At 33.9% G+C, this 25,492-nt stretch overlaps 3 protein-coding genes and 4 pseudogenes across 6 annotated transcripts; 5 read left to right on the forward strand and 2 right to left on the reverse strand.

The window, feature by feature from the left end:
* Nucleotides 1-673: 673 nt before the first annotated feature.
* LOC146950029 (cyanidin 3-O-galactoside 2''-O-xylosyltransferase FGGT1 pseudogene) lies at nucleotides 674-2,280 on the forward strand (annotated as a pseudogene). Its single transcript, XR_015027416.1, has one exon. The product of XR_015027416.1 is annotated as a cyanidin 3-O-galactoside 2''-O-xylosyltransferase FGGT1 pseudogene (transcript).
* Nucleotides 2,281-3,197: 917 nt separating this feature from the next.
* LOC146950030 (UDP-glycosyltransferase 79B30-like) lies at nucleotides 3,198-5,004 on the reverse strand. The gene has a single exon (XM_085745997.1). The coding sequence runs from the start codon at nucleotides 4,711-4,713 to the stop codon at nucleotides 3,337-3,339; it is 1,377 nt and encodes a 458-aa protein (XP_085602123.1). The 5' UTR covers nucleotides 4,714-5,004; the 3' UTR covers nucleotides 3,198-3,336.
* A 4,338-nt stretch (nucleotides 5,005-9,342) lies between these two features.
* LOC146950031 (cyanidin 3-O-galactoside 2''-O-xylosyltransferase FGGT1 pseudogene) lies at nucleotides 9,343-11,081 on the forward strand (annotated as a pseudogene). The gene has a single exon (XR_015027419.1). The product of XR_015027419.1 is annotated as a cyanidin 3-O-galactoside 2''-O-xylosyltransferase FGGT1 pseudogene (transcript).
* A 4,496-nt stretch (nucleotides 11,082-15,577) lies between these two features.
* On the forward strand, nucleotides 15,578-17,292 carry LOC146950032 (cyanidin 3-O-galactoside 2''-O-xylosyltransferase FGGT1-like). Its single transcript, XM_085745998.1, has one exon. The coding sequence runs from the start codon at nucleotides 15,805-15,807 to the stop codon at nucleotides 17,140-17,142; it is 1,338 nt and encodes a 445-aa protein (XP_085602124.1). The 5' UTR covers nucleotides 15,578-15,804; the 3' UTR covers nucleotides 17,143-17,292.
* A 1,715-nt stretch (nucleotides 17,293-19,007) lies between these two features.
* LOC146950033 (cyanidin 3-O-galactoside 2''-O-xylosyltransferase FGGT1-like) lies at nucleotides 19,008-20,558 on the forward strand. The gene has a single exon (XM_085745996.1). The coding sequence runs from the start codon at nucleotides 19,038-19,040 to the stop codon at nucleotides 20,412-20,414; it is 1,377 nt and encodes a 458-aa protein (XP_085602122.1). The 5' UTR covers nucleotides 19,008-19,037; the 3' UTR covers nucleotides 20,415-20,558.
* Nucleotides 20,559-21,380: 822 nt separating this feature from the next.
* LOC146950034 (cyanidin 3-O-galactoside 2''-O-xylosyltransferase FGGT1-like) lies at nucleotides 21,381-22,846 on the forward strand (annotated as a pseudogene).
* A 482-nt stretch (nucleotides 22,847-23,328) lies between these two features.
* Nucleotides 23,329-25,002, reverse strand: LOC146950035 (cyanidin 3-O-galactoside 2''-O-xylosyltransferase FGGT1 pseudogene; annotated as a pseudogene). The gene has a single exon (XR_015027418.1). The product of XR_015027418.1 is annotated as a cyanidin 3-O-galactoside 2''-O-xylosyltransferase FGGT1 pseudogene (transcript).
* Nucleotides 25,003-25,492: the final 490 nt, after the last annotated feature.

Consider the following 25,492-nt stretch of genomic DNA (forward strand, 5'->3'; position numbering starts at 1 on the left):
TGGTGTGTATAAAACATGGACAAATGTGGGGAAAAATGAAAGGAGAAAGCTGCTAAAAATTGAACCAGGAACACAACAGCAGTTAACTACGCTGGCTTTAGCGGTAGTTAACTACTGCTTACCTCAGCTGTAGTTAACTGCTGCCGGTTATGTGAACGGTAGTTTACTACCGCTGGGGGTAATTCAGTACTTTACTTGTGTTTTTAGGAAGTTTTTATGTCAAAAAAAGCAATTTTCAAAGTTAGTCAACCAATAAACACATCAATTACCCTTCATCCATGTAAGAAGAAATTGGACTCATCAATCCAAAGCCAAAATTGGACTCAGGCCAATCCATATTTATAATTTTAATAAAAATCAAACCAATTTTAGTTAAAATCAAAATTTTATAAAAACTATTGTTTATAATTTATACACATTAATAAAAAGAACAAACAATCTGCATGGAGTGTCCACACTGGTCCATATAAAAAAGATAAAAACAAAAGAATTGTTACTTCTCAAGCGGAAAAGAAAAAGGAATTATGAAAGTTAGGTAAAAATGGAGATAAAGTTATATAAAAAAATAAAAAATAAAGAGAGAGAGAGAGAGAGAGAGAGAGAGAGAGAGAGGGACAAGACAAGGATAAGATAAGATTTCAAGAGAAAAAAGTACATGAAAGTTATTACATGGAAAACGTGTGAGAAAGTAAGTAATAGAACAAACTTTGGAAGTAAACAGAGACATTGCAATAGGTTCAGTCATGGATTCACCATCTTCTTTGCACATAGCAATGTTTCCATGGTTTGCAATGGGACACTTAACTCCATATCTTCATCTCTCTAACAAATTAGCCAAAAGGGGACACAAAATCTCTTTCTTCATCCCCAAGAAAACACAAACCAAGTTAGAACAATTCAACCTTTTTCCAAATTTAATCACTTTTTACCCTCTCAATGTTCCTCACATTCATGGTCTTCCATTTGGTGCTGAAACCACTTCAGATGTTTCTTTCTCTTTAGGTCCACTCATCATGACAGCTATGGATCAAACACAGCCTCAAGTTGAACTTCTTCTCACTCAACTAAACCCGGATATTGTTTTCTTTGATTTCACCTTTTGGTTACCAAAAATTGCTCATAATTTAGGAATAAAGTCTTTGCAATACTGGATTGTTAGTCCAGCAACAGTTTCATATAATGCAGCTCCATCAAGAATGAGTGAAGGTACAAACTTGACTGAATTTGATATTATGAAACCCCCAAAAGGGTTCCCTATTTCATCCTTTAATCTTTATTCTCATGAAGCAAAGCACCTTGCTTTAAAAAGAAAATTGGAATTTGGAAGTGGGATTTTTTTCTATGATAGGATCTATAATGGTTTAAGCTTAAGTGATGCAATTGGGTTCAAAGGGTGTAGAGAAATTGAAGGGCCTTATGTTGATTACATAGAACAAGAATTTGGTAAGCCTGTTCTTCTTTCGGGACCTGTTTTACCTGAACCACCTAAAACTGTTTTAGATGAAAAATGGGGTTCTTGGCTTGGAGGATTCAAGGATGGTTCATTAGTTTATTGTGCACTTGGAAGTGAATCTAAATTATCACAAAAGCAGTTTCATGAATTGTTGTTAGGGCTTGAGTTAACAGGTTATCCATTTTTGGCAATTCTTAAACCTCCTGTTGGGTTTGAAACGGTCGAAGATGCTTTCCCAGAAGGGTTTAAAGAAAGGGTTAAGGAAAAAGGTATTGTTCATAGTGGATGGATACAGCAGCAATTAATTTTGGAACATTCGTCTGTTGGTTGTTTCGTGACACATTGCGGGGCAGGTTCATTGACAGAGGGGTTGATAAATAATTGTCAGATCGTGTTGATGCCACATTTAGATGGTGATCATATCACTAATACTAAGATTATGGGTAGGGAATTGAAGGTTGGAGTTGAAGTGAAGAAGGGTGAAGAAGATGGATTGTTCACTAAGGAAAGTGTTTCTGAAGCTGTGAGAATTGTGATGGATGATGAAAATGAGATTGGCAGAGAAGTTAGGAGTAATCATGATAAACTGAGAAACCTCTTATTAAACCAAGATTTGGAGTCATTCTATGTTGATGGTTTCTGTGAAAAGCTTCGAGAATTAGTAAGGTGATTTCCTAATTAATAGAAACTGTATTCAAATGTAATTAATCATTGTATGGTTCTGATAAAAAATAATGTTGAGTCCTAACCAAAAATTTAAAGTATGTGTATTTTGATCAATCTGATTGAATTCATATAAGACATTGAACTAATCTTCCTAGTTCGAAGTCCAATCTTTTTAACTGTAGCTCATATAGGTGAAAATTACTTGGTTACATTATAGTATAGTTGACCTAAATCAATTTTGACTCCAAATATTTTCGTATAGTTTCACAAGGTAAATAGTCTGCAACTATGCGATCATTCCAATGTGTATCTATAACTTAGGTTAGGAAATTCATTTCTAGTCTGCTACTTGAGTCGCATCAGACCTTGGCAGTTAATTTGACATTTAGTGTAGTCTCTCGTATAATGAATAGAAGGGAGAACCTTGGAGCAACGGTAAAGTTGTTTTCCTGAGACTGAAAACAGTCTTGTATAAAAAACAAGGATCCCTTCCCAGACTCTGTGTATGTAGGAGTTTTAATGCACCATGGTGCCCTTTTTTTTGTCGTATAATGAATAGGTTGGGACGCTGGAGGAGTACTAAGCAGAAGGTTCAACATTTTTTCTCTTTTCTAACAAAAAAAAAAAAAATTCCCCCTAACAAAGGAGTCACTAACATTTACCTGTAAAAATATTTTGACCTACCAAATGTGCATAGTTTCCAAACCATAACAGATTTTGAAATGGGGGTGGGGGTGGGGGGTTCTCTTTAAATTTACTTATCCGACTTGAAGTGCCTCCAAAATATCAAGTCAGATGGATCCCTATAACTAATTATGGATCCTAGAAGCAAATCCAGAACTTGAAAGGCTTTAACAAGTGGGCTATATGATATAATATCATATAGAAATGGCCTAAACATTTTTCCTCTGTTTATATAAGTTGAAACTAAACTTGTATAAAACTTTGGGATCAATCTTAGTAGTATAACTGAGATTTAATCCCTAGGTTCCAAAATTAAGCTATGTTAAGCCTAAAGTATTAATATGTTATATGTGTATTTTGATCAATCTGATGGGATTCATGTAAAAATCAAGAGTATTTCTAACTTGCCTGTTTTATTAAACTGCTTATAATGAGAGTGCAAAGATTCTTTACTCTCTACAGAAATTGATAGAGCATTCTTATTCTTAAACAAACTGAATTAGCAAGATTCATTATCATTGTAACTAAAAATACTAGAGCAAATGATAAAGTTTCTGACAGAAACTATCGACACATGATGATTCTAAATTGTTGCTAAGGAGGAAGTTTCTCATTTTTGCATGATTTGCTCTCACTTCTCTTCCAATCTCATTCTCATCATCCATCACAATTTTCACAGCTTTGCACACACTTTCTTTTGTAAACAACCCATCTTCATCACCTTTCTCAACTTCCACACCAACCTTAAATTTTGAACTCATCACTCTTGCATTCATGATATGGTCGGAACCAAGACGTGGCAACAGCACCAGCTGACACGTGTTAACAAGTCCCTCGGTTATAGAAGCAGCTCCACAGTGTGTTATGAAACATCCAACAGAAGGGTGTTCAAGAATCAACTGTTGTTGAATCCAACTTCCATAAACAATCCCTTTTCCTTTAATCCTTTCATTGAACCCTTCTGGTAAAGCTTCTTCAATTGTTTCAAATCCAATAGGTGGCTTAAGTGCTGCAAGAAATGGAAAACCTGTTAATTCAAGACCAAGTAACAACTCCTGAAATTGATTTTGTTCTAATGGACCTTCACTTCCATATGCACAAAAAACCACTGAACCATGTTTGAATCCCTTAAGCCATGTTAACCATTTCTCCTCTAAAGTAGCTTTCGGTGCCTCAGGTAATAAAGGACCTGAAAGCAGAACAGGTTTTCCAAAAACAGTTTGAAGATAATCAGCATATAAGCCATCAATTTCTCTGCAACCTTTGAAAGCAACTGCATCTGAAAACTTTGTGCCTATGTCAACGCGGTCATACAATAAAACACCACTGCCAAATTCTATTTTCCTGGTCGAAGCTAAGAAGCGAAGTTCATGTGAATAAAACTTGATGGATGAATCAGGGAACCCTGCAGGTGGTTTTTTGAGATCATCTTTAGTTAAATATGTTCCTTGACTTTTTCTTGGTATATTTCCAAGGTAAGCTGATGATATTGGATTCCATATCAAGTATTGAAGACTTTTGATACCAAGTTTTTTAGTCAAGTTTGGTAGCCAATATTGAAAATCAAAGAAAACTATTTGTGGCTTTAGTTCCCTTAGAAGAAGTTCAATATCCTTCTCTGTTTGGTCCATGGCTGTAGCAATGAGAGGGAATAAAGAAGAGGGTACATCTGAAGTAGTTTCAGCATCATGAGGAAGACCATTAACATGAGGAACTGTGATAGGAAAAAAGGTAATAAGATTTGGATGAAGGTTGAGATGTTGCAACTTGTTGAGTGTATTTTTAGGTATGAAGAATGATATTTTGTGACCTCTTAATGCTAATTTGTTTGAGAAGTGAAGATATGGAGTTAAGTGTCCCATAGCAAACCAAGGAAACATTGCTATGTGCAAAGGAGAAGGAGCATCCATTGTTGATATTGAAAGTAATGAAATAAACTATGGCAGAAATATCATATACCTATACATATGATACCACATATAATACATACATAGATATAGATATATAAGTGAGAGTTAATTAGGTTCTTTCATTGGTAAAATTTGGTGTATCATGAAAATTGTGGACCTGATGCATATCCCTATGAAAAGGACAGAGAATACTACAAAATATTATGCAACCTAGTTGGTTTCACCAACTTATTCAAAAATAAATAAAATAGTTAGTTCCATTTTGTTGTCAAGGAAAGTAATCACTAAATAGTACTAAATTTATTAACGGTGAGTAGAGCTAGGTTTGTATGTGTAGAACTTACGTATACATGGAAATTTTATTGGATTGTCCTTTTCTTTTGTTTAACCAAGTGTTAAGGGAAATTACCATGAGAAAATTTTCACACAAGCAGAAACACAGCCACAAAAGAAGTAAAAATACACAAAAACAGCTCATGAATTTTTTAATTACTTATTTGCAATTTTTGCAAGTACAAAATTGGAAATTCATAAAGTTTTTGACCTAACAAAATTACGAGCTCCGTGAACTATATTTTATGTATGAAAAAAATTGAGATACTTGTCATAACGCACAACTACCTAAGTCACTGATACACCGAAAAGACTAGTACTGTTAGGCTTTGCTTGCGAGTTTGGAGGGGAAGACTTGGGAAAAAAAGGAATGAGCGAATCGAAGAAACAGCCGCAAATGAAAGCGGAGGGCTTTGGGGGTTAACTTTACATCATAATACTAAACCCTCCTCATTTGGAAGAACTAAAAAATTGAAATACTTTTCTATAAAAGAGTTTGATCAAATTTAGACCTGATGTAAGTTAAGTCGTAGATATCTGTCGTAAAGTCTAACCTATTTCAATCCTACTATTAATTGATAAACCAGCTAAAATTAAAACATTTGAGAAATATAGACAAAAATGGAGCAATTTACTATATGGTGACGATAGTTAGTAGAATATCAAATGGGTATTAATAAAACATAAAATAACTAGAAAATCTTGGGTACAAGATTTGTTTGATTAACAAATTTGATTAGTTTGACTCATTTCATTGTCTTCTATCACTACGTGGCTTTCTCACCAAAAGAATACAATGATACAATTATACAATAAAAATTAATTTTCAGAACTTTTGCATGTCAGCCAATTGGTGTAAAAAGAGGCCATTAGGTAAGTGTGGCCCCTAATTTTGAAACTTTCCTTGTCTTTTTTGGATAGAGTCAACCAACGTACCAAACCATGAATGGGGAAAAAAATGTCATCATCTATACCTACTTACATGTGTAATACTAGTAAGTTCTAAGTGGATTATGAATCGGTGACGTTGATAAGTTTTGTAAAATGTTGGGTAATTTTCTTGAAGCTCTTTGGTGAATGGGGTTTGAATCTCGACTCTTGTATATATTTTATATTTTCCTAATCAACTCAGCTAAGTTTATGAGACAATTTCTTGAAGCTCTAATATAGTTTATACTCCATCCATCTCAATATGTTTATTTTAAATTACATATCATTTATAATATTAATAAAAATTGATCTTTTTATTGTCAAAAAAAAAATCTTTTTAACAAATAATCTAGTTGATAGAATTCACATTTAAGGTGAATAAATAAATGTTCCGTGTTCAAACTTTAATCACTGCATATTACAATATATTGTTCTTGTCAAAACTAAGTTTCCGGGGACAATTCTTCATTTTCTATTATGATTTTCATTATTTGTTATTTTTTTCATTTTTCAATTATTTTAATTTCGCTTTCTCATATGATGAAGGACACTTTTTGTATATATAACATATTTTTATATTTAATTACATTTCTTAACTATATATAAGATATATAGGTCGAGCTCAGCTTTACATAACTGACACCTGATAAATAAGTCTAGATCTAAGTCTTGTCTTTTTATCATAGGCTCATTTTTAAACCTATTATTAAAAAATTAAAAAAAACCAATGAATAATGGACTAACGCAGTATTTTATACTTATAAATAAATAACTATTCTTTTTTTGACAAAATATAAATAAATAAGTATTAAAGTATATATACATATGCACTTTGGTTCGGTTTGATTTCGAAAAAGGAATCCAAAGTCCAATTTGAGTTGTTTCATTATAGAAGATCCAAAGACGCCACAATTTGGTTGCTTTGGAAGGAAAGGAATGCTAGGATATTCAACAACAAGGAGAAGAATGTAGAGGAGATAGCGGATGAGATTAAAGCGGTTTCGTGGGTGTGGACGTTGAGTAGATTAAAGATAGCTTCCTTCCTCTTTTATGAGTGGACTTGGAATCCTAGAGAGTGCCTTATAAGAAGATGACGCAGGGGTATGCTTGGGCTCCGTCAATTGTATATTCTTGCGTCATTTTTCCTTGGGCTGTGCTTTTTGCTTTTGGATGGTTTTTAAAGGGGTTTTTGTTCGTGTCTGGTGATTGATTGACAACCGATTTCCCCTTATTTGTATTTTTTTCTCCACCCGAGCTTATTAGTGCTCCTCGCACGGGCTCGTCGGTTAATAATATTATGCCGTTTCAAAAAAAAAAGACGTTTCATAATATTTAATTTTGTGCAATTTTTGGTTTACTTTTTTTATCGGTTTACGATTTTTATTTTGACCGGTTTAGATTTTTTTTCTATTTAAAAAAAAATGGGTTAATTGTTGAAATAGTGCCTCTAATATATGTGAAGTTTGGAAATAGCCCCCCAAAAAAAAAAATCTACCCCGGTAATTTAATATTTTTTTATATTTTGGTCCTCTAGAAACCCAATCACACAAGAGGCGTTAATGTGACGGAGAATCTTACCACATGACTGCTTGGTAAGTCTTGACCTGACATAGGCTCAAATTTAGGCTCTTGTTATCTGCGTTAAATTTTAATTACCATACAAAAATTAAAACATCTAAAATAGACAGACCAAAATGGAAAATTTTATTGTATCTTGACCAAATTTGGTGGATTATCAAACATGTATTTTTGTATTTTTTTACTAAAGAAAATGATATTGGATTCATTCAAATTGAAATAATACATTGATATAATATAAAGTCAAAGTCACAGAAAATAAAAAAGACGAATCTGTGAATAAAATCACAACATCCATGTTAATACTATAAATAACAAAATACTTGTGCATCCATATATCTAACGTTGATGACACCAAAGTCAATGATTAGATATGCACTAAGTTGATAAACACTGCAGTAAGGTGGAAAACAAAAAATATCACACAAAGATGGATAATCAAAGCAAACATCGTCGTGCTAAGACAAGGAAATCATAAAAATATTTAAAAAGCAATTACACATATGTGGATATCTCTTATTTAACTAAAAGAGAAAGAAAAAAAATAAGTTGGAGAGATAATTTAGGGTCAAAATTGAGCCTAATCCATCATTCATAGATCAAGTAAAAGGGGAAAAAAAAAGTGTTAACGGCTAAAGTTTGAAGAAGAGATCAAACACTATTAATCTTTATTTTTTGACGTTAAGAAAAATTCATTAACGAAAGTTTGACAATAAATCAAAAGTCAAGACTATTGAAATACAAGGTGAAGTCTCTTCGATCCATATGCAATCTAAATTATGAAGAGCATGCTTAGCTAAATAATGAGCAGTCTGGTTCGGTTCACGCCTAACATGCAAAAAAATTAAGCTTCGAAAACAAACACTGAAACTAATACAATCTCCAATAATAGAGCCGCCATATGTCGAAGATTGTTGATGAGCATTCAGCATCAAGACCACCTTAGAAGCGTCAAATTATGCTATAAGACTCCTAAAAGACATGTCGTTTGTAAATTCCAAACCCTTCCGCATAGCTAAAACTTCTGCAACCTTTGAATCTGGTAATGAAAAGACTTGTCGGCAACAACTACAAAACATTCATTATCTCTTACCACAACACCAATACCCTACTTACGCCCGCTATCGGACCTGCTGCAACAACATTAAGCTTGTAGAAACCACTAAAAGGATGTGTCCAGTGAACATCACATATTGACAAAGTTAGACCTCCACTTAGTGTCTCCAACAACACCGTACTATAACACTCTTAAATTTAAAATGGATCTTTGTGTCTTTTGAACAGTGACACCTACATTAACACCATTCCCCCTCAAAACATTTCTTATTTCGAACATACTATATTTCATAACACAGCCAAAACATAAACTATAATACCATCAATAATATTTCTCTTCAATCACTCCGAAAATGTTTACATTTCTGAAATCATGCGGACAAATGCTATTAATCAATAGACATAAAATAAACTAGAAAATCTTGCACCTACAATTAAATTGATTATGAAATTTGATCAGTAAGACTTCTTTAATCGTCTTGTATCGATCAGTATGCTGCTTTCTCACCAAAAAAAGAAAACAATTATACAATAATCTCCACGAATCAGGCAAGGCGATATAATTAATTGTCAAGAACTATTATATGCCAATTAGTGACAAAAAGTGGCCCCTCAATTTTATAATATTTATTGTCTTTCTTCAATAGAGATTAGGCCAACCTGCCTACTTAGATGAAATTATATTTTTTAAATGCATGTTTAAATTGGAAATGCTATATGTTTAGCAAAATCACAATATGGTACTAGTATAATTTTGTTGAAGCTCTAATAAATAGCTTACATAGTGATTTTGCCAAGCTCATTATTGATCAAAACATACACTACAAAATTTTCATTTTACATCAATTTTTTTGCAATATAGTTGTATAGCTTTGTCCCTAGTTCATTCCATTCTTGTATCAACCATGGGATCTCTTCCTCCTCTTCACATAGCAATGTTTCCATGGTTTGCTATGGGACACTTAACCCCATATCTTCACCTCTCCAACAAATTAGCAAAAAGAGGTCACAAAATATCATTCTTCATCCCTAAAAAAACACAAACCAAGTTACAACATCTCAACCTTAACCCAAACCTCATCACCTTTGTCCCTCTCAATGTTCCTCATATTGATGGTCTTCCCTTTGGTGCTGAAACATCTTCAGATGTACCCTTTTCTTTAGTCCCTCTTATTGCTACAGCAATGGATCAAACAGAAAAACAAATTGAACTTCTTCTTAAGGAACTAAACCCACAAATAGTTTTCTTTGATTTTCAATATTGGCTACCAAACTTGACTCAAAAACTTGGTATCAAAAGTCTTCAATATTGGATAACTAGTCCATTTTCAATATCTTATTTTTGGAATGGACCAAGACATAGCCAAGGAAAAGGATTAACTGTAGATGATCTCAAGCACCCACCTTCAGGGTACCCTGATTCATCCATCAAGCTTTATCAACATGAACTTCAATTTCTATCTTCATCGAGGAAACTTGTCTTCGGAAGTGGTGTATTTTTATACGATCGTTTGCACATAGGTACAAGTTTAGCTGATGCAATTGGTTTCAAAGGCTGCAAAGAACTTGATGAACCATATGCTGAATTTCTTGGAAATTTTTATGGAAAACCTTATCTACTTTCAGGTCCCCTATTACCTGAAACACCAAAAACAACTTTAGATGAAAAATGGGAATCATGGCTTAAGGGATTCAAGCATGGTTCCGTGGTTTTTTGTGCATATGGAAGTGAAGGTCCATTAGAAAAAAATCAGTTTCAAGAGTTGTTGCTTGGTCTTGAGTTAACAGGTTTTCCATTTCTTGCAGCACTAAAGCCACCTAATGGATTTGAATCTATTGAAGAAGCTTTACCAGAAGGGTTCAATGAAAGGATTAAAGGAAAAGGGATTGTTTATGGAAGTTGGATTCAACAACAGTTGATTCTAGAACACCCTTCTGTTGGATGTTTCATAACACACTGTGGAGCTGCTTCCATAACCGAGGCACTCGTTAACACGTGTCAGTTGGTTTTGTTGCCACGTGTAGGTGTTGATCATATTATGAATGCAAGAATGATGAGTGAAAAGATGAAGGTTGGTGTAGAAGTTGAGAAAGGTGATGAAGATGGTTTGTTTACAAAAGAAAGTGTGTGTGAAGCTGTGAAAATTGTGATGGATGATGAGAATGAAGTTGGAAGAGAAGTGAGAAAAAATCATAATGAATTAAGGAAGTTTTTATTGAGTGAGAATTTAGAGTCTTCTTGTGTTGATAATTTTTGTGAAAAGCTTCAAGGTTTGATTTAAATTTCAACAGTTTGAATATTACAAACTTGTTGCTGAATGAGTCATTGCACATAATTGTACTATTATTGTTGTGTTTTATTATAAATTGTGAGTTTGTTGTATTATGAACTTTTTTCCAACAATGTGCTCTACTAAATTTGTTGGTCATGTACTCATGTTAACATAATAGATCATATATTTTACTTGCTAGATCGATTTGTATAATTGAGATCGTTCCCCACATTGGTTCTTCAGTTGCTAAGATAATCATCACACATTGTCAAAGAAAAAAAAAAGAATATATATTATCCTCTCTGAAAGTTTTTTATTTTTTATTGAGGGGGTCATCACCGAAAGTTAGTGGCATATATTCAGGTGATTAAAAAATAAAAAATGCATGTGAGCAGGAACGATCCCTTTTAATATTTGTCCTTATTATTTATTTTATTTTTGAAGAATATTTGTCCTTATTTTATTTATCTATATTTGGTGAAAATTTGTTCTTAATATTTTATACCTACTTAATATTTATATGTCAATGGACATCTTTGACCTTTAATATCTTAAATTATTTATTGGCAAAAATTATAAAAATTGATATTTTGAAAATATTCATCAAAACAAATCAAACAACATTTTATATGTTATAATTTGTCTTTATATAATAGTAGAAAATTTTGGTCAAACTTGACCAAAAATAAGGAAAATATGGTCAAAGTATATAGCACAAAATCAAATTTAATAATTTATTTTGAGACGAAGGGAATATATCTTTATTATAGACAACTAAACACATTAGAAAATCGGATAGAATGTCAATTTTGTTGTTAGTAACTATAAAGATACAAATTAAGTAATGCACGCTAATCACAGATTGGTGCAGTCATGCAGCCGACGATGGGGAAAATCCATTATAGTGTGGGAAAATCCGGTATAGGGTGAGGGTGTGTACATGTGTGTACATGCACACCATCAACTTTAAAAAATTCCACAAATATTTATATTCATTTGCATTTTGACCACTCTGATTTTTTTATTTTCCACCTTAAGCAAAAACATTTTGCCTTTTGGTGGATTACCTATATTTGGGCTGAGGACTTTCTCTCACTAAAACTTTCTCTTTGACCTCTCACTAAAAAAGCAACCAAACCGCCTTCCCCCTTTTATCCAAATTTTTGATTTGTCAAGATGTAGGTGTTGGTGATGGTGGTGTGACAGTGGGTTTACAATCCACACCGCCTTCTTCCTATTTTTTCTGGCGGTGGTTTGTCGGAAAAATGAGTTTCTCGGTATTTCCTGTGACTTTGTTCATGGAGTTCTGTTGTTGCGTTCACTGTTTCTTCAGTCGTGGGTCTTACTGTTGGCCTTCGATGGTTTCAGTGGTGTTTCTCAAATCCGGCGCCATTATGTTCATCTGTAGGTTTGTGGATTGTTGTAGTTTCGGCCTTCCTCAGTGTTCGATCAGATCGTTGCTGCTTTGTTCTTGAACTATTGCGGTGTTGCTGAGTTTTTTGTTGTTTCGGCGGCTGTTTTGTGCTCGTGGATGTATTGTGCAACCGGTATTGTGGTGTTTTTACGTTTCTGTTTGTTCCCAGGAAGATGAAGTTGGTGGTGGTTTGTGCTGGATCCTTGTTTGTTGTTAATCTTAAATGTGGATATTCTATGTTTAAGATCTGGTTCTATTATGTTCTGTTTCATTTGTGTGGACTTGATTCGCTAGATGTCGCTTGAAAGGGATTAGTGCGTAAACACTCTGTGTTGGTGGTAGGGCCGACCATAGGCATAGGCCAGGGGTGCGACGGCCTAGGGCCCTCGCCGGTAAGGGGCCCTAAAAAAATTACGATACGAGATGTATATAGAAATATTTGGTTTTTAGGGTGTGTGTATAGCAAACTTTACTAAAAGGCCCAAACATGTTGAAAGGATGTGCTGAAGCCTGTTAATGTTTAAGGCCCTTTTGTCTCAATTTGCTATGTATACCCCCTTATATACAAATATTTCTATATACACCCTCCCTATAAATTTTTTGGGTTTTCTTAATAATGTGCCAAAAAAATTATTATCAAATAAATTTGTAATAATTTTTTGGGCCCTTTATTTCTAATAATGTGCCTCACTAATATTAAATATATTGGTCATATTTATTATCCAAGAAATTGGGATAATTTTATAACAAAACAAATTATATTTTAGTTGAAAATAAGCCTACTAGAGAAATTAATCTTAATGTTGTCTTTCAAAGGTTCCAAAACCTTAAATTATATCATTATGCTAAATCATGTGAGACGAATTTAGGATCATGTGGCCCACTCTTTTTTTTTTTTGTTCTTTTTTTGGTAGTAAAAAGCAGGGAAAAAACGAAAACAAGACATGATAAAATCACAACAATGAGCTAAAAAAAATTATGATGTATTATGTAAGGGGCTCTTTTCTCATATTATGCCTAAGGCCTGTAAATATCTAGGAACGGCCCTGGTTAGCGGTAGTAGTCATTCATCACACCTTCAGAACTGTTTCATCCACCGCGGTTGTTTTGTGCGTCGTAGGTGGACTGAATACTGTCGTTTGTTCATCCCATGATCTGGACTTCGATCAGATTGTTTTAGCCCGAAAGGGCGTTATGGCTTGCTGATGATTAGGGAGCTGTTGGACGTTGGATCGTTTCTGTGTTGGCAGACGATTCATACGCCTACCTTGATACTTTAAACACTCATTATGCGTTTTTTTGCAGTTCGGTTTCGTATCCACACGTGGGTTCGCTGGACTGTCCGTAGTTGTGTTATTTAGAGTTGTTTTCTTTACCACTTGTGTACTGATTTGACGTATCACCCGTTAGGGTTTGATTCCGTAGTTTTTTGGGTCAGGTTTTTGTCCCCCCCAGCTTGTAATTCCTTTTCGTTTTTTAATTCATTTTCTACTTTGCTTAAAAAAAATTGCCTTTAAACCCAAAATTGTATTCTGGTCAGATCTCAATCTCACCTCAGCTATCAACTAACACGACCCAAGCTTAAAGTCAAACATATATAAATATTTGAGTACAAGAAATACTTAAGTTAAGCGATAACAAAATTAATGAATCTCTCAGATACAAACACTAGAGTGAAAGCTAAAACAACATCATAAAATAATATGATCTCTTATCAGGAACATCCAACCACAGCTGAACAAGAGGAAGATTTGGAACATAATCATTCACTCAACCAACCCCTAGACAAATCCGCCATAAGATACTCTCGGTTCCAGCACATAATGGTTTCATGATCTCACTCCAAGAAGGAACATGTGTGACCATAATGTTTTCAAAAAACCACTTTCAAGACGTGAATTTTGCCATATCCACCAACTGGGCAAATACGTCTTCATTCCCAAAAAGATGTGAACATTTCGGGATCTCTATAAGAACCACACAACAATTTTCTGAATTAATAAGAAACCTAACCACTCATTTTCTCCCACCTAATTCAAACATAACTAAGAAGATCGTTAAATCTGAAGGTAAACCAAATTCCTACTCCAACCACCTAAACATATGATACCACACCTGGCCTAAAAAAGGACATCTACAAAAGGTGACAAACAAACTCTATAGGCACATTACAGAAAACACAAGAAATACCTCCAGGATCGACTATAATTCTCGTTGAAAGAAGTTGCAAAATTTCTTTCAAAGGAGACCAAAACTCTCAAACCCTTGAAATAAGTTGCAAAATTTCTTCTGACCTCTCGTCTACCACACTAGCTCGCATATGAAGGAATTTATAAGCTAATCTCACTGAATAAATGCTCGAAGAATCATTGCTCCATACCCTAAAGTCTACACCTTAAGAGAAGATCAGACTCTTTTTAAGCCTGTAGCAACTCTCCTAACATCATTAGTTCTTTTGCAAGCTTCAACGACTCAAATCCATAGTAGAATCCCAAAAACAGGCAAAATCCTATCAAAATCGCATAAAATCGCACAAAATCGCGAAATCTGTTCAAAATCGCAGGATTTTGATGTATTTTGAAGGATTTTGTTAATTTTTTTTGATAAGGGTCAATTTTTGACCAGGTTCGTCAATTGACCCAATTTGAAATCATGACCTGGTTCTATAAATACCCAAAAGGCCAAAAAATTTCATTATTTCGCTTCCCCCACACTTTCTCATTGTCTAGGTTGTTTAGCATTATTATGACTACTAAAGAATATTTGCATCTAGGCTTTGAGTCATTTGTACATATGTATTTTGTGGACTTTTAAATTTAAGTCATTTATGACTATATGCAATTTAAAACATATATTTAGCATTATTTTTGTTTTGGTAAAATCCTCGATTTTGATTGCGATTTTACGAGTCCCGATTTTGCTATCCTATATCGATTCTACAAAAGTCCTTAAGTAAAATCCTTCGAATTTGATTGCGATTTTACGAGTCCCGATTTTGCTACTCCTTTTCGACTTGAAGTAAAGTCCCGATTTTAACAACTTTGATACCTACTGGCCTTTTCACTTGCCACATCAGCTGCCTAATCATAAATTTAACGTTAAGAACTAAATTGATTAACTGAGATACACATCCAGAGACAATTTTACATTTTATCCTCAGTCAAGGACTATTGTAACAAGAGGTGCAAAATCAGGATTAAAGTGGCTATTTTCCCCAAGAAAAAAATATCAGTAATATCAATCATAAATATAGTAACGAATGTCGTGCACGTTGGTACCGAACTTTAACCAATAATCAAATGATAGCATGTTTCTAAGCCACAAATTTCAGAAATTTATCTTGCCAACAGTGATAAGTGGAACGTACCAATACCATGTGTTACATTTTATATCATTCATTGCCTTCCTTATATGGACATGCATAAAGTACTATAATCATCTAAAACTTTCAATTATATTAGTTTATATGTTTCCCTAGTTTATTCCATTGCATTCAGTATCAACCATATGGATCTTCCTCCTCCTTTGCACATAGCAATGTTTCCATGGTTTGCTATGGGACACTTAACTCCATTTCTCCGTCTCTCTAACAAATTAGCTATAAGAGGTCACAAAATATCATTCTTCATCCCTAAAAACACACTCAACAAGTTACAACATCTCAACCTTCATCCAAATCTTATTACGTTTGTTCCTATCACAGTTCCTCATGTTAATGGCCTTCCTCATGATGCTGAAACTACTTCAGATGTGCCCTTTTCTTTATTCCCTCTTATTGCTACAGCCATGGATCAAACAGAGAAGGATATTGAACTTCTTCTAAAGGAACTAAAGCCAGAAATAGTTTTCTTTGATTTTCAATATTGGCTTCCAAACCTGACTCAAAAACTTGGCATCAAAAGTCTCCAATACTTGATATGGAATCCAATGTTAACAGCTTACCTTAGAAATTTTATGAAACCACCTTCAGGGTTGCCTGATCCATGCATCAAGTTTCATTCACACGAACTTCGGTTCCTTGCTTCAGCAAGGAAACTAGAGTTTGGCAGTGGTATTTTAGTGTACGATCGAGTCGACATAGGCACAAATTTTTCAGATGCAGTTGCTTTCAAAGGTTGCAGAGAAATTGATGGACTATATGCTGATTATCTTGAAAATCTTTTTGGAAAACCTGTTTTGCTTTCAGGTCCTCTTTTACCTGAGCCACCAAAAACTACTTTAGATGAAAAATGGGAATCATGGCTTAAGGGATTCAAGCATGGTTCTGTGGTTTATTGTGCATATGGAAGTGAAGGTCCATTAGAAAAAAATCAGTTTCAAGAGTTGTTACTTGGTCTTGAATTAACAGGTTTTCCATTTCTTGCAGCACTTAAGCCACCTATTGGATTTGAGTCAATTGAAGAAGCTTTGCCAGAAGGGTTCAATGAAAGGATAAAAGGAAAAGGGATTGTTTATGGAAGCTGGATTCAACAACAATTGATTCTAGAACACCCTTCTGTTGGATGTTTCATAACACATTGTGGAGCTGCTTCCATAACTGAGGGACTTGTTAGCACGTGCCAGTTAGTGTTCTTGCCACGTGTAAGTTCTGATCATATCATTAATGCAAGAATGATGAGCAAAAAGTTTAAAGTTGGAGTGGAAATTGAGAAAGGGGATGAAGATGGGTTGTTTACAAATGAAAATGTGTGCAAAGCTGTGAAGATTGTGATGGATGAAAGGAATGAGGTTGGAAGAGAAGTGAGGAAAAATCATAATGAATTAAGGAAGTTTTTATTGTGTGAGAATTTAGAGTCCTCTTGTGTTGATAGTTTCTGTGAAAAGCTTCAAGATTTGATTCATTGAGTCACAGTTAAAGCAGCTACAAAACTGAGTTATTGCATATAATTGTATTATTATTGTTATTGTGTTTATATATGTTTTTTGTAAGTTTGTATTATGAATTTCTATTATTTAGTGATCCATATATTTAAGGTGCTAAGTGCTAACCTTCAACTGGTATCATTCCAAACCGATTCTCCCATATTGCTCCTTTCAGCCTAGAATATAATTAAAGTGTTCATTTTTTGGTCGCATATATATCTTCCTTTTTACTATATTGAATGATGTATATTCTAAAATATTTGTTAGTTAATGTAATTTTTTTGAATCACCTATAGGTCTCGTTGAACCATGATTCAATTTTTTACCTCCTGTTTGCTTTCTGTACATCATGATTTGAATCACGGTAATGTAGCCCTGATAGACTGATTCGAATCATGCATGTCATATTTTTTTTTTTTTTTTTTTTTTTTTTTTTTTTTATAAAAACAAGATTGCAGGAACCGATCTAAATGTGTGGAAAATGTGAGGAGCGCAAAAGTGGATTAAAGTTTTCGTGTTCAGAGTGATTTGAGAGCGATTTTGGATTGGAATTCACATTGTGAACACTTTGGATAATTAGAAAATTAAGGAGAGAATTTGAGCTTCTGTATTGAATTCTAGATTGAAAATCATTAGGGTGGAGAGAAAAGAGAGAAATTAGGGATTGTCCATCTTAAAAAAATTGATTTCACGAGATCTTTTTGTATCTTATTTGTATTGTATAAATTCATTGATCGTTGATAGTAGATCAAAGCGACCGAGAGAACAGGTCCATAAGGGGCCTAAAAAATTTATAGGTGGGGGGTGTATTAGCAGAGATTATTTTATAGGTGGGGTGTATATATATTAAATCTTACAAATGAGCCTAAATCCAAATCCATCTCTTGGCCAATGATATCCATTCTTGCCTTTTTCCAAAAAAAAAAAAAAAAAAACTCTGGCATGTTATGCCTCCATGTTTAATCAAGATATTGAAAAATAATATAAAAAATTTGTGAGGAAAATGTTGTGACAGAGGGATAGAGAACATAACAATTATTGTGAGAAAAATATTGAGTGTTGGTCAATTTATATTGATTGGCACATGGAATCACATGGTTCATGAATTAAATATATGGTAACCAATCCAGAAGTCCTAACTCAACTGGCAAAATGCCGAAATTGTTAGTTAAATATATGGTAACAAATCCAGAAGTCCTAACTCAACTGGCAAAATGCCGAAATTGTTAGGTAGGATGCCATGACCGGGTTCGAACCCCGGTACTTTCACTTGTGTGTGTGAGTTTATAATGACTTTGTCATTTCGTCTATCTACAAAATATATATATATGCTAACCAAAATCGTGGATTATCAAAATGGTTTCAAAAGAAATAAATTAACTAGAAAATCTTGGGTCCAGGATTTGTTTGACTAACAAATTTTGTTATAGTGCACATTTAATTGTCTTGTATAAATGTCTCCCTTTCTTTTTTGTTACATCAATATGTTCCTTCTTAACCAAAAGAAAAAATAATACACTAATCTTCAATTATCAAGGAGACAACTAGGTGTGCCCTACTTCTATAACTTCTCTTGACTTTTCATTAATAGTTCAATTTTTGAAAGAACATTATCCCTCAAATTGATAAAATTGTTTAGGGTCTTGTTAACCAGTGCCCCCGAGACACTGGTTAAGGAAGCCAAAAGAGGAAATTTTAAATAAAAAAACATACTTTTTCAGCTTTTAATGCACTAATTACACATCTCTCAATGCAAATCCTACTATATTTGACCCTTAACCAATGCCCGGGGCACTGGTTAACATTTTCCAATTGTTTATATTAAGTATTTGTATAGATGTGTCCTTGGTCCATTCCATTTAGTATCAAATTAAACCATGGATGCTCCTTCTCCTTTACACATAGCAATGTTTCCATGGTTTGCTATGGGACACTTCACCCCATATCTTCACCTCTCCAACAAGTTAGCATTAAGAGGTCACAAAATATCATTCTTCATACCTAAAAATACACTCAACAAGTTACAACATCTCAATCTTCATCCAAATCTTATTACCTTTGTCCCTATCACAGTTCCTCATGTTAATGGCCTTCCACATGATGCAGAAACATCTTCTGATGTACCCTTTTCTTTAGTCCCTCTTATTGCTACAGCCATGGACCAAACAGAGAAGGATATTGAACTTCTTCTCAAGGAAATAAGGCCACAAATAGTTTTCTTTGATTTCCAATATTGGCTTCCAAAGTTGACTAAAAACCTTGGCATCAAAAGTCTCCAATACATTATATTGACTCCAGTATCCACAGCTTATCTTGGATGTTTACAAAAACTAAGTCTAGGGAAAGATTTAACTGAAGTTGATCTCATGAAACCGCCTGCAGGTTTTCCTGATTCTTGCATCAAGTTTTATAAACACGAACTTCGATTCCTAGCTTCAACAAGGAAATTTTTATTTGGAAGTGGTGTTTTTTTATTTGATCGTTTGCACATAGGTACAACCTCTGCAGATGCAATTGGTTTCAAAGGTTGCAATGAAATTGATGGACCGTATGCTGATTATATTGAAACAGTTTTTGGAAAACCTGTTCTGCTTTCAGGTCCTGTGTTACCTGAGCCAACAAATACAACACTAGAGGAAAAATGGATTTCATGGCTTAAGGGATTCAAAAATGGTTCTGTGGTTTTTTGTGCATATGGAAGTGAAGGTCCATTAGAACAAAATCAATTTCAAGAGTTGTTGCTTGGTCTTGAGTTAACAGGTTTTCCATTTCTTGCAGCACTTAAGCCACCTATTGGATTTGAAACAATTGAAGAAGCTTTACCAGAAGGGTTCAATGAAAGGATAAAAGGAAAAGGGATTGTGTATGGAAGTTGGATTCAACAACAGTTGATTCTAGAACACCCTTCTGTTGGATGTTTCATAACACACTGTGGAGCTGCTAGTATAACCGAGGGACTTGTTAATACGTGTCAGTTGGTGTTGTTGCCGCGTGTAGGTTCTGATCATATCATGAATGCAAGAGTGATGAGTTCAAAGTTCAAGGTTGGCGTAGAAGTTGAGAAAGGTGATGAAGATGGATTGTTTACAAGAGAAAGTGTGTGCAAAGCTGTGAAGATTTTGATGGATGATGAGAATGAGGTTGGAAAAGAAGCAAGGGAAAATCATGCCAAAATGAGAAACTTTTTATTGAGCAGCAATTTAGAATCTTCATGTGTTGATAGTTTCTGTCAAAAACTTTATGATTTGCTCTAGCAATTTTAGTTACAATGATAAATGATTCTTGCTTGTTCAGTTTGTTATAAATAAGAATGATCTTATGAATTCTAATTTATCAGCACTCATATATGCCTTGTATTTTGACACATCAAAATATTAAGTGTATTGTTATGATACTAATATTTCTCCCTGTTACCAGGTTTAAGTCTTTACTTTTTCTCCAAAAATAGGACATTTATGTGTCACATCATAACCCAACAATATTCATTCATTAGTTAGGATCATGTTACAGGTTAGCAATACACTTAATTTTTTATATGAATCCAATCAGATTGATCAAAATACAGACATTTTTTAAATTGAAACCAAAACTCATACAACATACAACAATATATTATAGTTGTTGCAGTCACATATCATAGGCTTGATGGTGAATCTTCTTAATCAATGCTTTGTTCAATAATAGACTGATTCCTTTTGCTGCTTGTTAATTGATATCTCAACTAGTACATGCTAAATCTGCAATTGGTTTCTAATAATCAAACTTATTTGATCATACACCGTGGATATCCATGACTTGCCATGCAAGTATTTTCCCTATTTTGGATTGATATTTCATGAATTCAACACTAGTGGAGTTTGTTTCTTCTTTTTAATACCAAATAATGTTCTGAGTTCTTTGATGGAAGTTAATATTTAGGTAGTTAATTGATGTTCACAATAGTAATTAAAAATGTGATTTTTTCTTTTCTAGGCTCTTCATAAATAAGATTGGTTAATCTGCAATATTATGTCTTGGGTTGCTTGCATTAGTACACGTTGCTACACTAGCTTAATTGATAATTTGTCTCTAAGCCAAAAATTTCAGAAATTTTGCATGCAAACTGCTGTGTAGTGGAACCAACGAGCTGACACATTTGGTTGCATTCTGTGTCTTTCTCATGTGACACATCATGTACAGCAAAAAAATTTATTCACATATCATGTATATACTTGCATGTCTATGTCCCTATAGTTCATTCCATTCAATAGCAGCAATGGATGCTCCTTCACCTTTGCACATAGCAATGTTTCCATGGTTTGCTATGGGACACTTGACACCATATCTTCACTTCTCCAACAAGTTAGCATTAAGAGGTCACAAAATATCATTCTTCATCCCTAAAAATACACTCAACAAGTTACAACATCTCAATCTTCATCCAAATCTTATTACCTTTTTCCCTATCACAGTTCCTCATGTTAATGGCCTTCCTCATAATGCTGAAACAACTTCAGATGTACCATTTTCTTTATTCCCTCTTATTGCTACAGCCATGGATCAAACAGAGAAAGATATTGAACTTCTTCTAAAGGAAATAAAGCCACAAATAGTTTTCTTTGATTTTCAATATTGGCTATCAAACTTGACTCAAAAACTTGGCATCAAAAGTCTCCAATACATGATATTCGGTCCAATATTACCAGCTTACTTTGGAAATATACAAAGACAAAACCAAGGTAGAGATTTAACTGAAGTTGATCTCAAGAAACATCCTTCAGAGTTCCCGGATGATTCATGCATCAAGTTTCATTCTCACGAACTTCGATTCCTAACTTCAGTAAGCAAACTAGAGTTTGGCAGTGGTCTTCTACTATACGATCGCATTGGAATAGGAACAAACTTGTCAGATGCAGTTGCTTTCAAAGGTTGTAGAGAAATTGATGGGATATATGCTGAATATCTTCAAACTGTTTATGGAAAACCTGTTCTGCTTTCAGGTCCTCTTTTACCTGAGCCACCAAATACAACTTTAGAGGAAAAATGGGTTGCATGGCTTAAGGGATTCAAACATGGTTATGTGGTTTATTGTGCATATGGAAGTGAAAGTCCATTACAGCATAATCAGTTTCTAGAGTTGTTGCTTGGTCTTGAATTAACAGGTTTTCCATTTCTTGCAGCACTTAAGCCACCTATTGGATTTGAGTCGATTGAAGATGCTTTACCTGAAGGGTTTAGTGAAAGGGTTAAAGGAAAAGGGATTGTTTATGGAAGTTGGATTCAACAACAATTGATTCTAGAACACCCTTCTGTTGGATGTTTCATAACACACTGTGGAGCTGCTTCTATAACTGAGGGACTTGTTAACACGTGTCAGCTGGTATTGTTGCCACGTCTTGGTTCCGATCATATCATGAATGCAAGAGTGATGAGTACAAAGTTCAAGATTGGTGTAGAAGTTGAGAAAGGTGAAGAAGATGGGTTGTTTACAAAAGAAAGTGTGTGCAAAGCTGTGAAGATAGTTATGGATGATGAGAATGAAGATGGAAAAGAAGTAAGAGATAATCATGCCAAAATGAGAAACTTTTTATTGAGCAGCAATTTAGAATCTTCATGTCTTGATAGTTTCTGAGAGAAACTTTATGATTTGCTCTAGCATTTTCTGTTACAATTATAATGAATCTTTCTAATTCAGTTTGATTATAAATAAGAATGCTTTATCAATTGTTCATGAAATCTTAGCTTAACGGTAAGAGGTTTGACCATGTAACCTTAAAGAACGAAGTTCAAATCTCTTTGAATAACTTTGCGAGCCATCTATACATATCTCTCCATATCATTTTTAAATATCAACACACATTTTTGCTTCGTTTGCCTTATTTCTTCTACTTAAATTCCAAATATAGGAGCAATTTCAATCATCTTCAGAAATGAGTCTATTCGAGTTCGATGAAACGTTTTGCTTTTATTGATGAAAAGTGTGTGTGTGTGTGTGTATGTGTGTGTGTGTGTGTGTGTGTGTGTGTGTAACTCTCCAATGTTCAAATTTTCCTTTATATAGTGTTGTGATACTAATATCATTCCCTGATGCAACACTTGTGTATCACATCATAACCCAACAAATTCATTCTCTAGTTAGGATCATATAACAATATATCAATAACAAAAAAAATTATGAATCCAATCAGATTGATCAAAATACACATATTTTATTGAAAACATATAATCATACAACAATATATAACAGTTTGATAGAGTTTCTACTAATTAGAAAATCACCTGACTAATTCTTGAAGCTTCTCACAGAAACCATCAACACAAGATGACTCCAAATCATGGCTTAATAAGAGGTTCCTCAATTTATCATGATTATTCCTAACTTCTCTGCCAATCTCATTTTCATCATCCATAACAATTTTCACAGCTTCACAAACACTTTCCTTAGTGAACAATCCATCTTCTTCACCCTTCTTCACTTCAACTCCAACCTTCAATTCCCTACCCATAATCTTTGCATTAATGATATGATCACCATCTAAATGTGGAATCAACACCATCTGACACCTATTTGTAAGCCCTTCTGTCAACGAACCGGCCCCACAATGTGTTACAAAACAACCAACAGACGAATGTTCCAAAATCAATTGTTGTTGTATCCATCCACTATGAACAATCCCTTTTTCCTTAACCCTTTCTTTGAACCCTTCTGGAAAAGCATCTTCGACCGTCTCAAACCCAGCAGGAGGTTTAAGAATAGCCAAAAATGGATAACCTGTTATCTCAAGTCCTAATAACAATTCATGAAACTGTTCTAGTGTTAATTTCCATTCACTCCCAAGTGCACAATAAACTAATGAACCATCCTCAAATCCATTAAGCCAAGAACCCCATTTTTCATCTAAAACAGTTTTAGGTGGTTCAGGTAAAACAGGTCCTGAAAGAAGAACAGGCTTACCAAATTCTTGTTCTAAGTAATCAACATAAGGTCCTTCAATTTCTCTACACCCTTTGAACCCAATTGCATCACTTAAGCTTAAACCATTATAGATCCTATCATAGAAAAAAATCCCACTACCAAATTCCAATTTTCTTTTTAAAGCAAGGTGCTTTGCTTCATGATAATAAAGATTAAACGATGAAATAGGGTACCCTTTTGGAGGTTTCATAAGATCAAATTCAGTCAAGTTTGTACCTTCACTCATTCTTGATGGAGCTGCATTATATGAAACTGTTGCTGGACTAACAATCCAGTATTGCAAAGACTTTATTCCTAAATTATGAGCAATTTTTGGTAACCAAAAGGTGAAATCAAAGAAAACAATTTCAGGATTTAGTTGAGTGAGAAGAAGTTCAACTTGAGGCTGTGTTTGATCCATAGCTGTCATGATGAGTGGACCTAAAGAGAAAGAAACATCTGAAGTGGTTTCAGCACCAAATGGAAGACCATGAACGTGAGGAACATTGAGAGGGTAAAAAGTGATTAAATTTGGAAAAAGGTTGAATTGTTCTAACTTGGTTTGTGTTTTCTTGGGAATGAAGAAAGAGATTTTGTGTCCCCTTTTGGCTAATTTGTTAGAGAGATGAAGATATGGAGTTAAGTGTCCCATTGCAAACCATGGAAACATTGCTATGTGCAATGAAGAAGGTGGATCCATGGTTGCTATGTCTGAACTACTTAGCAATATTTTCTCTCTGCTTCTGGATCTAGCATATTATACAAAACAATAAAAAAAATAAAGCATATAATAATCAAAACTATAAAAGGAGTGGGTGTGATATAATAATCACATTCACATATTCTTTAATTATCTATTGGACAAGAGTAGTAGTAGGTGTGATAGCCTGATTAAAAAAATGGCTCGTGTATTTCACTGAAATGATTCTCGTATAAAATATTAAACAACGTGTGCGTTCTCAGATAATTGAGCCAACACGACGTGGATAGCATTATTGGCTATATATAGTGTATAATATTTTACATGTTTTCCACATCATCAAATTTTATATTTGCCATATATTAGAGTATATTACTCCTATAAAAGTTTTGAGCACCTCTAAATTATTGGGTCTTGATAACAAGCATCCACAATGGTAATTCTTTAATAGAAACTTCTTAAATAGACCCCACGTTACACATCACTTATTTATAATATTTTAATAAAAAGTACAAATTAAGGATTCTATGACTCTAGTGGGAATACACTAATAAGGATTTCAATAAAAAGTACTTAAATATGTCTCCCTAACTTTACATCATTAAACAAAAATAATTTATTTATTAAATTATAAATTATCTCATAATATTTAATTATAATCCTTAGAAGAATTAAATTATAAAATATTTATTTATTCG

This window comes from Medicago sativa, chromosome 2, assembly GCF_051527215.1.
Source record: "Medicago sativa cultivar Bolivia chromosome 2, Bolivia_mono, whole genome shotgun sequence".
NCBI classification, from domain to species: domain Eukaryota; kingdom Viridiplantae; phylum Streptophyta; class Magnoliopsida; order Fabales; family Fabaceae; genus Medicago; species Medicago sativa.